Here is a 15,076-nt window from a genome sequence, read left to right on the forward strand (position 1 = left end):
GAAGTTGGTCCACCAAAGCCTGCACATCCCCCAACCCGTAAGGCCGGTATTTAAACCCACCTCCGGTGGCCATCAAGGGGAACATCAACACATCATTCTGGGACCTCAGTCCCCCACAGCTCGGTCCTCCGTTGTCCACATCCCAGTCTTTCTCTTCCTCAGATCTTACTGTTAGTGTCTGGCTCGGCGGAGGGGAGCGCTGTGGTCGCCATTCCTTGCCTGTCCTTGCCGGTTTCTTCCTGGTCTCTTGTCTTGGAGACTCACACTCTCTGTATGGAGACCAGGACAGCTTATCATGTTCATCTGTGTCCTGAGGTCCCTCCTCAGGTCTCCATTTTCCTTCCGCCCATAATAGTATAGACCCAGGGGGTCGAGAACCCTCCTGTGGTGTGAACCTTAACAGCACTTCTCGCTCACTTCTGTCTCTCTCTCTTTGTGCAGGCTTCTCTACCTGTAGCTGCGGTGTAGGTTGTCTGGAGGGCTGTTCACGTCTGGCCCGATCCTGGAATGGGTGACTGTCCTCTCCACTGTCATAGGACGGCTTCTTATCACGAGGGGGCTATTCCCCTCCTCTGCAGTCCCCATCCCAGTGATCCGGGGGAGGAGGTTCTGGGCACAGGAGGCATATTCGACACCTGTAATTCTCCCTTGGAGATGTCCATCACCAGATATAGTCCTGCTGGAGGGGGTGCAGTCGGCCTACTCACAGAATAAGGCGGTGGTGAATGCTTCACTTCTATTTCCACTGTTTTCTTCCATTCTTTGTTCTTGTGCATATACTGAGTCCCCTGCCACCAGAGGGCTAGATTGGTCCATCGGTGTGGTTCAGTTTCCTGTTCTGTTGCTCTCTGTCTCAGTTTGCTCCGGTTAAAAGTAGAGGCCTTGGGATGAGGGCAGTATGATCCATTGGTGTCTTACCTTTATCCTTTATGAGCCGCATCAGCATCTCCTTATACTTATCCATCTCTGCCTGGGCATCCTTTTCCCTACATGTCATTCTTCCTGCCTTTAAAATAGATTCAACTTGAATCCCCAGGTCGACCCATTTTTCTGGTGGGCCCCATCTGTCATTATTCATCTCATGATCAAATTCTCCATCCATTTTGATCTTTTCTTTATTTATTTATATTTAGTTGTAATTCAATATTTCCTCCACCAGATGGAGCAATTTTCCAATTCCTGTTGCAGTACCTCCCGCCTCCTGCGGGTGTCAGCAGCTTCTCCTGCAGTTCTGCTCGGCGCCACTAGAGGGAGCCAAATAGTGGGAGGAGCAACCTCTGAATCACTTCACCTCTACTTCCTGGTTCTGTGGTCAGTGTGAATCAAGGTCCCCTCAGAGACACTTCCTGTTCGTACTGACCTCTTCACTCACCACATGCCTCTCATAAATATCTTTACTTACCACTTTCACTCAGTTGATATTTAATATCACACTTACATCTATATTCCTATGTTATAACAGATATTATACTTATGCACCATATAACAATTTATACACCTTAGACCCTTTGTCCAATAACAATAACTACATCGAATAATGCAATATTAATTGCCTTTCACACAATTTCACATTCATACGAATATCTCCTGATCGTACGCGGCTGAGATTTACACTCACACTGCGTCTGCCGATCGAACACGCACAGACACATTCAGTTTCCCTCCCGATCGAACACGGCTGAGGTTTTACACTCACACTTTTCCTCCCAGTCGAACATGACTGAGGAATTTTTATTAATTTCTTTTTCGGGGTCTCCCCAGCTACCCGGGTCTTTCAACCCAGTTCACCCAGCCCCCCGTCGAGAACTGGTGGGGTCCATCACGACCCGAGAGTTGAATACTCTAATCCGCCGATCACACACGCACGGATTTTTATTAATCTATCCGCCGATCGCACACGCACAGATTTTACTTAATCTATCCGCCGATCACACACGCACGGATAGTTTTTCTTTTATTGTATTTTCTTTGTATATTTTACTTTCGATTTATAATTTTCAATCCATCACAATTTGTAACCAATCCAAAATAACACATCGACAGTATCCATTTTAGTGGTATTCAATTCAGCAGAATTTAATATAATAGGTTTCTGCCTTACCTTTTGTTTGGCGCCTCAGAAACTGTCAATGTGATGTTTCGGACGGTTTTTCAGTCCAATTTCCCTCTCCAAGACCGGACGAGCCTCCAAATTGTTGAAAAGTCAGACCTTGTGACCTTCACCCCGAGTTCATTAATGGAGAGTTAACAGAGGACGGAATGGAAGTTAGGAATCGGCACACCGGTTTATTGTAAAAGTACAGAGACGTCTCCGGAGATCCACTCACACACGCAGGCAGAGAGATCTAAACAAGAGATGGAAACTATACAATGTTTAAACTGTTGGGCAGCGCCCCACCAAAAGGAATTTATGATATTACCCTATATGGAGTTGTTATTGCCAACTGTCTTCTATGTGTTCTGGGTGGGGTTCGCTTGTGCAAACCAAGGCCAGTTACTTCCTTTATCTTATGTGAAGTCCCCATGGGTTCATCTGCATTCCACAGGCTCCAGCATGGGGTCAGTGTGGTTGTCATGTGGGAGTGTGAGTGGAATCTGATAAAACAGACAGCTCCAGCTGTCAAGGCATTCCTTGCAGACTACAAGAAGCCTAAGCGTCTGAATCCTAGGGATGCACTATTCGGCGGTAGGACAAATGCAATGAAGCTCTTGCATGTGACAGAGTGTGCAGATGGAGAAAAAGTGCATTATTTCAATTTCACAAGCTTGTATCCTACTGTGCAGGCTAAGAAAGATTATCCGATTGGCCATCCCGAAATAATTGTAGGCAATTTTGACAGCATTGAAAATTATTTTCAATGCACTCAATGCACTGTTTTGCCCCTTAGAGGTCTGTACCATCCTGTTTTTCCATACAGGTGTCACCATAAGCTCATGTTCCCCCTCTGCCGTACATGTTGCGAGGAGTCGAATCAGGTCAGTGAGTGTAATCACAGCGACTGTGAGAGACAGCTGACAGGGACATGGGTCTCATTTGATCTTGAAAAAGCTGTCAAGAAGGGCTACCGGATTGTGGGCATTGATGAAGTGTGGCATTTTCCAAAAAAGACTAACATGCTATTTAGGTAATATGTTAAGTTGTACCAGTCTTTGTATTTACCTGTAGCTTTTCCTGCACGCCCTGGAACTTCAGTGGTGTGTAAAATACCATTGTCTTTGTATTTCACAATTTGCCCTGCCTTCAGACTGAAATCTGTCCTTTGCTTTGTGTCACTTGTGAGATCTTCTGCAGGTTCTATTTGCATGAACCTTTGTTGCACTTGAGACCCAATGTGTTCTGTGTTCTCTGCATTACTATCGGCAATTCCTTGTCCTTGTTCAGAGTCTGCGTCATTTTCAGCATCATCCTCTGTGACATGTTGTTCCATGGTTACTGCATTCACTTTTCTTAGTCTGAGATGATGTACCCGAATGCAGGTTACTCCATGTCTGATAAAGACCACAGCACCATCCTGACCGATGACCATTCCCGGCCCTTTCCACTCAGGGCAGTCCACTCATTTGTAGTATACTTTGTCTCCAGCTTCATATTTCTCATCTGTATGACGTGTTTGTTTCCTCAGTGCTCTACGTATTCTTTCTGAACACTCTGCTTTTGTAAAAGCCTTTCTTGATGCATGTAAAGCAGAGATGTGTTTTGCTACCCATTCGCTTTTTGTTGTACCCTCTAAAGCTGGGAGTTTATCAGTGAGCACAGAGGGCAGGTTGGGATTTTGTCCAAAAACTAACTGATGAGGACTGTAGCCATGGACATTTTGCATTGTATTCTTTGCCATGAGAGCCCAGTCCATAGCAGTGCTCCAGTCACAGCCATTACTTGCCTTCACTTTAATTATGATCTCAGTAAGCGTTTGATTGTGTCGCTCCAGAAGTCCATTACTCCATGGGCTATAGGCAGCTGTTGTCTTAACCTCTATGTTGAAGTTCTCTGCCATATCCCTCATTTCATCATTATTAAACTCTCCTCCGTTGTCACTGAACAGCTTCTGGGGTGGGCCGTGCACACTTATCCAGTCATGGATAAGTTTCACTATTTCGGAAGACTTTTTTGTGGTCAGAATGCTACCTGCACTAAACCGTGTGAACTGATCAATAATGTGGAGATACCACACACCCGGTACAAGCTCATGCAGATCTACAGCCACAGTCTCATTGTGTTGCGATGCCAGTGGTAAGCCGACAGCAGGCTTAGGTGCAGTCTTACTCTATCTTTGACACACTTCACAATTACTTACAATCTTTTGCAAGATGTTGTGGTAGTCTGTATTGTTGTTTCCTGAGCTCTTTAACAGCCGCTGTAACTTGTCAGCAGAAGCATGTCCAAACTGTTTGTGCAGTTTCAGCAAGATTCTTCGTTTTGTCGCTAGGTTCATTTCCTCTGAGACTGTGAGGATTTCATCCTCAGAGCTCCCCTTTTTTTCTGATGAAGTGACATTTTCTGCAGTTGTCAACACCCGTTCATCACACCGAATGCTCTTGTTCTTGTTGTTCATAATGTTCACACAGTAATGACCAGAGCTTGTAAAGTCAAGTTTTATCGGTTTGTTGAACATCACTGCTCTGTCATTTTCCATATCCAGTACTGTCTCTGGTCTTTTCAATGAGGCTTTACTTAAAAGCAATGGAATGTCAACTGGGACGACATCAGTTTCAATGTGACATTCAGTATCTCCAATTTTTGCAGGAATTTTTAATTTTTTTGTAGAGTGTATCACTTGTCCATCTCCAAACCTGAAGGGTCTGTGACTGTAGTGTTTCAGTTTTCTTTACCTCATTTAACTCTCTCTCACTTAGCTCAGTGATGTAGCGATCCAGCCACTGTTGTCCACACACAGTCCGTGTGCATGCAGTGTCGATAATAGCTGAACCAAAACACTCGGTCAAAAGGATTTCTGCTGCAGTGAGTGAATCTTCTGTGTACAGAGTGATATTACACTCCTCTACTTGATCATTAGCAATCACTTCAGTCAACTTGACTTGCTCACTTTTGTGTGGACAGTCCTTGGCCCAGTGAAATGTGGACTGACACACGGCACACTTTGATCTCCAGCCATATCTGTCCAGTGGGTTTGTGCCAGGCGCCAGCGTTCTCTGTTGATCCTTTTGTGGCCATGACTTGCCCCTCTGTCGTCTCTGTTCTGTGATACATACACTTTCTTGATAAATTCCTATTCCGGATACAGCGGCCGGATTTCCTCCAAATATCCTCTTCAGCGCCGACTTCATAGATGCAAAAGTAAGATCCGTGCATGTGTAGCAGGTTGGATTTGCTATATGTTTAGTTGGGTAGAAACAAGACACCCCTCTTTTTTTTTTTGTTACTTGTGAACTAGTAGCTATTTAGTACCTACTCTGTTGTAGTGGCATTTTTAAGACAGTAGAGGGCGCCACTGCTGGGTGGATTCACTGAGAGGAACATTGGTTAGCGACCTAGCTGAGTGCTTCAGTGTTAAACGAGCACTGGCTTTGACAAGACGTTTATGTCAGTTCCTCTTCATTAATCCACAGGTACTGTCAAACTTTATATATTCATGCTCCGGGTTGTTTAAACATCAATGGATGCAAAATGTGTTTGTGATGATTTTCGTGCCATTCTGAGACGTGTTAGATGTATTTGGAGTTAGTAATTAAGAGGAGGAAGTTGTATATTTCCTACCGACATCCGTATGGTTAGTTGTAGCATCATAGCATTGTATTAACCAAGAGGCAGTGTGAATGCTCTGTAACGGGGGAAATATATGTTTTGAATGTTTTAAAAAAGTGCTGATTAGCTTAGTTTGGTTACTTATAAGAACTGCATTGTTATGTTATGGGTGTTGTAGAGAAGCATGATTGTAGTGACCCCCTGCCGCCATTATATGGACAATAAGACCAAATGGCGCCAGTGAAAACATTAGAGAAACCATGTCGATGTTAAAATCCAGAACAATTGGTTAAATGTGGAATACGTCATGAATGTGTACCTGTATCTATGTTTTAAGGAAATTCAACATTAGTTAAAGTATTTTCCTTATTTTGGCACATTGAGGTACATGTTTATACAGTTTTTCATCTCGCTTAATTTAACTGTACTTTTTCTGTTAATGTGATTATGTTAATGACATGAAACATTATTGAAAGAAATTCAAGTATTAAACGAGCACTGGCTTTGGCAAGGCGTTTATATGTCTGTTCCTCTTCATTAATCCACAGGCCTTACGGATTGTGTATCACTTGCTGCCGGCACGGATTTCCCCTAGGTCTGGCGCCGGTAACACATGCTGTGAGAGCTAACTGTCGTTCTTTCGTACCCAGGCATGCAGTATCCAACAGTTTAAAAGCCAAAACAGCACTCGAGAGTAACGTTGTTCAAAATCTATAATGTAGTCCGCCATAGACATACTGCTCGTAACCCTGTCGAAGCTTGAATAAGCGTCATATGCTCTGTCTTTTTCTTCTTTAAGAAACAAATTATCAAGTTTGGATAGCAATGTGTTCATACCGGTGTCTTTCAGTGGCACACTGAACACCAAGCAGCTTTCAACAAACTCAAGCGTTGGCTAACGACAGCCCGTCTTCGGTTGTCCACTTGACCATGTTGAAATGATATTGGACACTGATGCAAGCAACACCGGCATTGATGCCCTACTGTCACAAGTACAACAGGGCACAGAGCATGTGTTAGCATATGGCCGCAAGCTGGCTAAGCCTGAACAAAATTACTGCACTACAAGGCAAGAACTACTAGCCATCGTGGAATTCACGTCACATTTCCGGCAGTACCTACTCGGGCGGCCTTTCAAAGTGCGTACCGAGCACAGCAGCCTGCGCTGGCTGACTAAAATGAAAGAGCCCGAAGGACAATTAGCTAGATGGCTAGAGAGGCTTGCTGAGTATGAGTTCGAAATCATTCATCGTCCTGGTCGCACGCACACCAATGCAGATAGTCTCTCCAGAAGACCTTGCCGTCAGTCATGCCCTTGTATGTTGCAGGATCCTTCCCTTCCTCACATCACGGGAACAAAACTCATCAAGCAGTTCAGTGCGAATTGGACTCTGACACCAGCCCCCTGATGCTGAGTCCAGTGGGGGTAGAGAGACTCCTGGCGACTGCAGCAGTGAGTCCAGTGGGGATAAGTGGAAACACCCCAACCAGTGCAGACATTTTAAACCTAAATGAGAAAATCTGTGTGACAAAAACCAATGAGACTGCATTGTTTCCTGGCTGGACCATTGATGAGTTATGCCAGGCTCAGGACATGGATGCAGACATTGCACCTGTACGGGCTTGGATGGAGGCCAGCAAGGAGCGGCCCCCACTGTTTCACCATGCAGCCCAGCCACCAAGACTTATTGGAGTCAGTGGAAGAGACTGTACATCAGAAATGGAATTCTACTCCGTCGATTCTACTGTCTAGACAGCACCCAGTTTTACCATCACGCGAGCTTCAGCCTGATGTCATGAGCCAAATGCATGAGGGGCCGGTGGGCAGACATTTTTGTGTGGAACATACCATGGCTAGACTATGGACCAGATACTACTGGTACCATATGAGGGAAGACGTGGCTCTCTGGTGCCATACTTGTGTCAGCTGCGCATCTAGGGCCAGACCCCAAAAGGCACCACAGGCCCCGATGGGAACTGTTCGGGTGGGGGCTTCTATGGAGCGCATCGCACTGGACATTATGGGCCCACTGAATGAGATGGAACGTAGAAACCGCTATGTGCTTGTAATACAGGACTACTTCACGAAGTGGACAGAGGCGTTTTTCTATCGCAGATGAGAAAGATGTAACCGTGGCCAATGTCGTTGCATCAGAGTGGGTGTGCCGCTATGGAATACCTCAGATGCTGCACAGTGACCAGGGACGCAATTTTGAGTCTGAGGTATTCCAGGAAATGTGCAGCCTGTTTGGCACTGAAAAAACTCACACTAGACCATTCAATAACACCACAGTCAGATGGCCAAATCTCTTTTGGAGACAGATGCTCTTTAGCTTGAAATAGTGCTCTTTATTGCTTTTACTGCTTAGGCTGAAGAAAACAAAGGGAAGAGTGTGCCCAAACCGCTGCTTATTTCTGAGTGCTGAGAATGTGATTGAGACACTAAGTTCAAGTGAGGGGGGGCCTACATCAAGTGGGCATAAATGCATTTCTCTCCAGCGTGCAGGCACGAAGAAGCAATATGATCCATTAACAATAGTCCAGAGGGCTGTGCAACTTATATGTGTATATTTACAGTAATTTTGTGGAGTTGTCACGAATGTTAGATGGCACTCTTAATATACGTCTTAAATGAAGATAATATTATACTGCCGAAAAAATAGAAGCATTTATGTTCATGCTAATGTAAAACTCCTTTCATCTTCCATAACCCCAGCATTGACGCAGTTGTTTAATGTTATTTGACATGGATGAATACATTTCGTAATGCATTTCAGCTTGTTGCTATGCCTACCCTACATTCCTCCTGGGCTAATGTAGACTTTAATTAGTATAATTAGAAATGTGACTTATACAATAAAGTAAATGATAACATGGAAATTACAGAACATTAATAAATTCAGTCTAGTATATAATACAGGTATGTGCTAAAGAAAAAATTTTGATATTATTAGTCTCTTATTGTGCTGTGTTTAACCTACGGTTGCACTGCTTCTTTCATCAAACACATGCATAGAGGAGAATTATAGAGAAAATATTTTTTACAGTAAATTCATTTAGTGGCAAAAATAAAATAATAACACATGAGAGACATACTCACAAATTTATAAGAAACATAACAATGACAAAGATAAAATATTAAAAACTTTGTTGAATCTGTTTAAAGGTTTAGGTCCTATATTATATGGTGCCATAATAACTATCTCCAAGCATCAGAAACTGTACTAGGATTGATTTTTGTTCATCAGATGTTTCTTGGTGTTCTTCTCTGGCTTAAACAAAATGATAAAACACTTTGGAGCAAATATACACAATATTAGTCCAAAACTGGAGGCCAGAATGGCAAATATCTCCACAGCCACAGTAAACTTCCCAGGAGAGCTGACATATGCTGGGATAAAAGTGATCCAGACTGCACAGAATATCAGCATGCTGAAGGTGATAAACTTGGCTTCGTTAAAATTATCAGGCAGTTTCCGGGCCAGGACAGCTAACACAAAGCAAAAGACAGCCAACAGGCCTATGTACCCGAGCACAGCCCAGAACCCAATAGCTGAGCCTAACGCACACTCCAGGATGATTCTTTCTTTGTATATGGTGAAGTTTTTCATTGGAAAAGGGGGACTAACAATCAACCAAACAGTACATATTAAAACTTGGATGAATGTAAATGATAATACAGTCATTCTTTGCTGGGTAGGACCAAACCATTTCATGACATTACTACCTGGAAGTGTAGCTTTGAAGGCCATTAACACCACCATAGTTTTCCCCAGAACACAAGAGATACAGAGGACAAAGGTGATCCCAAAAGCTGTGTGGCGCAGCATGCAGGACCACTCAGAGGGTGCTCCAATGAAAGTTAATGAACATAAGAAACACAGAGTCAGGGAGAAGAGCAGCAGGAAGCTCAGCTCAGAGTTGTTGGCCCTGACAATCGGGGATGTTCTGTGTCGAAAGAATATAGTCGCTGTTATAATGGCCAGACAGGCACCACCAACTGAGGACGTAGCCAGGATGACTCCCAGGATCTCACTGAAGGAAAGAAACTCTACAGGCTTGGGAAAACATGTGTCTTTCTCTTCATTAGGCCAGAACTCATTGGGACAAGGGAAACAATCAGTGGAATCTGAAAATATAAATCAAAAAGGACCTTTAGCAGTCACATCATTGATGTGGTGATATACATGAGAAAACAATGGATTTTACCTGTAGCATTGCTAATCTCTCCCTCAGGACATGGTACACAATCATAACAGCAGATGGGTTTTCCTTTCTGCAGCACTTTATGAGTTCCTTTAGGACAGCTGTCAGTGCACACTGACACAGGAACCTGACAGACACAATACACAATGAGAGAATCACACAGATATGCAGTTTTGATTCAACAGCTGATATGATTCAGTTCACCAATGTTGAATATATCAATGTTCCTCACTTGTGTCCTGCCTTCCACCCAGGTGATGTTCCTGTTGATATGGAACTCCTGGCCCAGTGGCAGTGATGCATCATATTGCCCTACTGTCACAAACACAATGCTGCCACTCTCACTTTTCTGCCAGTTAACCAGCTCATATGTGGCCACAGGATCCCCATTGGCATCAAATGACACAGGATAACCATTTTGGGAAAAGTTTACTTTCTTCAGATGAGTAAGAACCTGTGAGGATGAAACAAGTAGAAGAAAGACAGACAGAAAACGAAGTAATTTAATTAACAATAACATTTCAATTCATAAAATAATCCTACTACTAAAGAAAGTCATTGAACAGTTCATTGTATTATTTAACTGACCTGTTTGGGCTCTATGCTGTTGATCCTGTCACACTGAGTTGTCGAATTAGTCTCCTGACACACTGCATTATGAATGGCATGTGCTATTGCATAAACAGCCTTGTACATCATGTTAGAGAGTCGGAGCTGAGATGTGTCAGTGTACGGGCTCTGGAGTTTCTGTATGTCCTCGGTTCCATCACACACATTCTTGTCTGTGGCAGAACCTACAAAGACACAGAAACACAAGCAGCAAATTTCTGTACTTGACACTGATTACTTTATGATATTTATCATAAATTTCTTTTCAATTTCTGCTACATTTCCTGTCTTCAGTGCTGCTGTCTTTTTTCAATATCTGTACATTTCAAAAAGATTTGTAGTGTTTAAATCATTTGTTTTATCACACGAAGCTCCACTTGGATATGCAATGAACAAAACAGCAAAACAATAGAGATCCAAACATGTGATCATGACATAAGATGATAATTCAGTCAGGCAACTTTCTCACTTTTTTCCAGTCTGCAGTTGAATGCACTCTCCCAGAACTCAGTAAGAATTGGCGAAGCTGCCAGTTTAGTAGGAGAAAGATCCAGCAGGAAGTCCCTAAAACCTGGGATGACAGATTTCTGAATCCCAAATCCGATGGCTCCGGCACAGAAGGTAAAACTTAACATGTCCTGATGGGTTATCCAGTCCTCACTGCCTATCCACTGACGAGGTGGGGAAGGTTTACGGGACAGCTCCTCCAACAGAATTTTAATGTCTCCAGAGGCTGCAAATGCCACAACAACCATAGATGTTGACCTGGAGACACATTACAGTGCATAATATTATACAAATATAAACACAAATCTATTTAAATCCTTTCTGCTTAAATGTATGGCAAAACAAATTGCATTGAAAGAACGTCATTAAGATCTCTTAAGGACCCTATACTGAAATGCCTGTGGGATTTATTTAAAAATGTGTTTGTTGTCTTTAAGTGAGTATTCTTATTATTGTCTTATTGAAGATGCAACTTTTTCCATTGCTTTTTTCTTAGTCAGGATGATAAAGGTGTAAATACACCTCAAGTTTATTGACAAATAAATCCATGTGTCCTTATAAATATATTATAAATACATTACATTATAAATACATAATAAGTACATCATGTCCTGCAGGACTCACTGTTTGATTATAAGGGTCTTGTGCACAAAAATGCATTGACAACACACAGAACACAAGCACAATCAGAGATGTAGAAACCTGCGGATAACATCAGCCACTCTCTGGATCCTGCTACGTGGGTTGGTCCGATAGAAAGATTCAGAGTATTCAACACAGATCCCCTCTTTGTGTGCTGCTTCCAGAAAAGACGCCATGCCATTATTTCCATAGTCTGAATCTGACCGGACAGCACCTATCCAAGTCCAGCCAAAGTGTTTCACCAGCTTGGCCAGAGCAGCAGCCTGGAAATGGTCACTGGGAACTGTCCTGAAGAAATTCGGGTACTGACGCTTATCAGATAGGCATGCACAAGTGGCAGAGTAACTCACCTGAAGGAAACAATACAGGATCATTCTGTAACAATACATTATAACATCACTATGGGCATAGTTCAAAGCATAATTTGTCAAAAATGTACCATATTTACCTGAGGAATATTAAAGGACCCAATGATGCGTGAAATGCTGATGGATGGTGTGGACCCAGATTCACCAACAACAGCCATCACCATACCAGATTTTGAGCAGTTGTCACTGGTATAAAACTCAGGGTCCAGACCATTAGAAAGCTGAAATGCCACATGCACTGCCATGGGCACTGAGGCACATGAGTCATAGATCTGATAACCAAGACTGATGCCTGGGAGCAGCTTTGTACTGTTGTTAATCTCCTCAATGGCAAAGACCATTGCACGTGAAATGCGCAGTCCACGGGCATTAATGCTGCATAAGGATATTCATGTCATTATTGAAATGCAGGATAAGTGATAAAGACAATTCACAATTTTCACAGAAATCTCACAATGTATGATTATAGTAATTCACAGTTACAACTGCAGTACACCAGACTTCAACAACACCTATATTTTCAGTTAAGAGAAACATATAAATGTTTTTTGTTCACCATATAGGCATAACCTAATAGTGTTATGAATACCTTTAATTGGTATTACCTAATATTGATTTGGCCCTTAATGTTTATCAGAAGAAATGATTTTTTTGAGTATTCAGCAGTACACAAAATAGACTTTGCAAGAAGCTTGTAACAACATCCTACAAATGAAAACATGTCACACACACTATCACATCCGTTTATCCCCCATTGTTCCCTCTTACTAACCTCCCTGTGCACTTCAGTGGCTTAGGCACTGTGGTGTAGGTATAATTCACAGTTTGCATGTTGTAGTGTATAGCAAAAACACCCCCAATAATGTAATCACCATCCATTGAGAAGGCAGAAGGAAGAGTGGTACCTTGCAGTTTACATTTCTCAGATGAAGCTTCAGCACTGACCCCAGCAGCAGCTCTAATCTCTGTGCACCCATCACTTTGTTTCAGACCATCCCCACAACCATTCAACGTAAGAGCTGAGTTCAACCCAGTCAAACCCAGAGCTATTGTCAGACCAATAAAGAGAAAAGAGATCTCCATCTCTCAGTTGTTTCTGTGCACAAGTGTGTTTTCACTGGTTTATATAGTTTTACAGACAAAAGCTTCCCTCCTTCTGCTGTACGTCAGCTTACAGTAGAGGATGCTCTTCCAAAATTTTCTAATGTTTAAATATTAATCTTTTTACCTACACATACTGTACAGCCTTCACAAGTTGTCCTTTTTTCCTTTTTTTCTAATCGACCACAGTAAACAAAATAAAGCTTTAATATTTCACCTTTTACATGGGCTTGACACATATTACAGTGTTTGTATGTACATATAACATATGATTCTTCCAGTGCAAATAAACTGTGTTATGATCTTTTAACTTGTATTTTAACTTTTATTGTATCATTAAGCTAATTTGCTACATAGTGTTAAAGTGTTAGTGCCTGAGATTAATGGAGTTGGAAATTTAGATTTCGGCATTGAAAATAACAGTTGGACTTGAAAATAAAACTATAAATAAAACCTTGACAAAAGTAAATATTGGCATTGAAAAGATCTGATTGAAAATAACTGTATTATTACTAAAGAAAAGTATTAATATTGAAATAAGCTGCAGTAAAAAACAAATCCATTATATTTTTTAAATTCTAACTTTTTTTTTTCATTTATGCTCACTGTTTATAGTTGAGGAAAGTGTTTTTCAATTTCAGATTTCTTTCAAGTTTTAGTGCAAAGGAAGGACTCTGAGGGGAGGATTTAAGGGACATGGTTTCTACATGTTCTGCATATATTTAGCATATTAAGGAGAGACCAGAATGACTCATGACTCACCATTTGCTCTCACTGTATCCCAGTTAGGGGGCTGCTGCCTTTAAAGGCCACATTCTACAAAAGCATGACCTCCATAGCTGCTGTAGAGTCATAGGCTGAGCCATGGGCCAAACAAAAGTGAGACAGACAAAACTACAGAGAATTTCCTATTTGCATTACCATCGGTTCCGGTCCCCACCAAAAAGTCACAAAGCACCACTCCTTTCACCTAGCAACCTTCACTGGTACAGTTGGACCAGTATTAGACAATCTTCTTCTTCTTCTTCTCCTTTCGGCTCCCTGTGGGGTGCCACACAGGGCACATCCACAGCGAATCATCTGCCTCCATTTAACCATATCCTCTGTATCCTCCTCACCCACACCAACAATGCTCATGTCCTGCTTCACTACATCCAAGAACCTCCTCTTTGGTCTTCCTCTAGGCCTCCTTCCTGGCAGCTCTAACCTCAGCATCCTTTTACCAATATATTCACTGTCCCTCCTCTGAACATGTCCAAACCATCTCAATCTGGCTTCCCTGGCTTTTTCTCCAAAACATCTAACATGAGCTGTCCCTCTGATGTCCTCATTCCTGATCCTATCCATCCTCGTCACTCCCAGAGAGAACCTCAACATCTTCAGCTCTGCTACCTCCAGCTCTGCCTCCTGTCTTTTTCTCAGTGCCACTGTCTCTAAACCAGACAACTTTGCTGGTCTCACCACTGTCTTGTCCACCTTTCCTTTCATTTTTGCTGACACTCTTTTGTCACATATCACACCTGACACTTTCCTCCACCCGTTCCAACCTGCTTGCACACGTCTCTTCACTTCTTTTCCACACTCTCCGTTGCTCTGGACTGCTGACCCTAGGAACTTAAAATCCTCCACCTTCTTCACCTCTGCTCCCTGTAATCTCATCGTTCTACTTGAGTCTCTCTCATTTACACACATGCTCTGTTTTACTGCGGCTAACCTTCATTCCTTCCCTTTCCAGAGCAAACCTCCACCTCTCTAGATTTTCCTCCACCTGCTCCCTGCTCTCACTACAGATGACAATGTCATCTGCAAACATCATGGTCCATGGAGATTCCTGTCTAACCTCTCATCTGTCAGCCTGTCCATCACCACAGCAAACAAGAAGGGGCTCAAAGCCGATCTTTGGTGCAGCCCCACCTCCACCTTGAACTCCTCTGTCACC

General features: G+C 42.7%; 1 protein-coding gene across 1 annotated transcript; it reads right to left on the bottom strand.

The window, feature by feature from the left end:
- Positions 1-8,928: 8,928 nt before the first annotated feature.
- Positions 8,929-12,951, bottom strand: LOC113121718 (extracellular calcium-sensing receptor-like). The gene is made up of 8 exons (XM_026292444.1): positions 12,809-12,951; positions 12,117-12,411; positions 11,729-12,018; positions 10,989-11,284; positions 10,499-10,704; positions 10,143-10,364; positions 9,914-10,037; positions 8,929-9,833 (listed from the first exon to the last, which is right to left on the bottom strand). The coding sequence occupies exons 1-8, from the start codon at positions 12,913-12,915 to the stop codon at positions 8,929-8,931; spliced, it is 2,445 nt and encodes an 814-aa protein (XP_026148229.1). The 5' UTR covers positions 12,916-12,951.
- Positions 12,952-15,076: the final 2,125 nt, after the last annotated feature.

Source organism: Mastacembelus armatus, chromosome 13 (genome assembly GCF_900324485.2).
Source record: "Mastacembelus armatus chromosome 13, fMasArm1.2, whole genome shotgun sequence".
Lineage (NCBI taxonomy): Eukaryota > Metazoa > Chordata > Actinopteri > Synbranchiformes > Mastacembelidae > Mastacembelus > Mastacembelus armatus.

What these genes read in the sequence shown, in the direction of transcription:
- LOC113121718 (XM_026292444.1), bottom strand. Translation starts at nt 12,915, where the DNA reads ATGGATGGTGATTACATTATTGGGGGTGTTTTTGCTATACACTACAAC. An exon ending in GTGGCTGATGTTATCCGCAG is followed by an intron (nt 11,285 to 11,728) that starts GTTTCTACATCT and finishes ATGTGTCTCCAG; the next exon opens with GTCAACATCTATGGTTGTTG. An exon ending in AGAGATTAGCAATGCTACAG is followed by an intron (nt 9,834 to 9,913) that starts GTAAAATCCATT and finishes TTATATTTTCAG; the next exon opens with ATTCCACTGATTGTTTCCCT.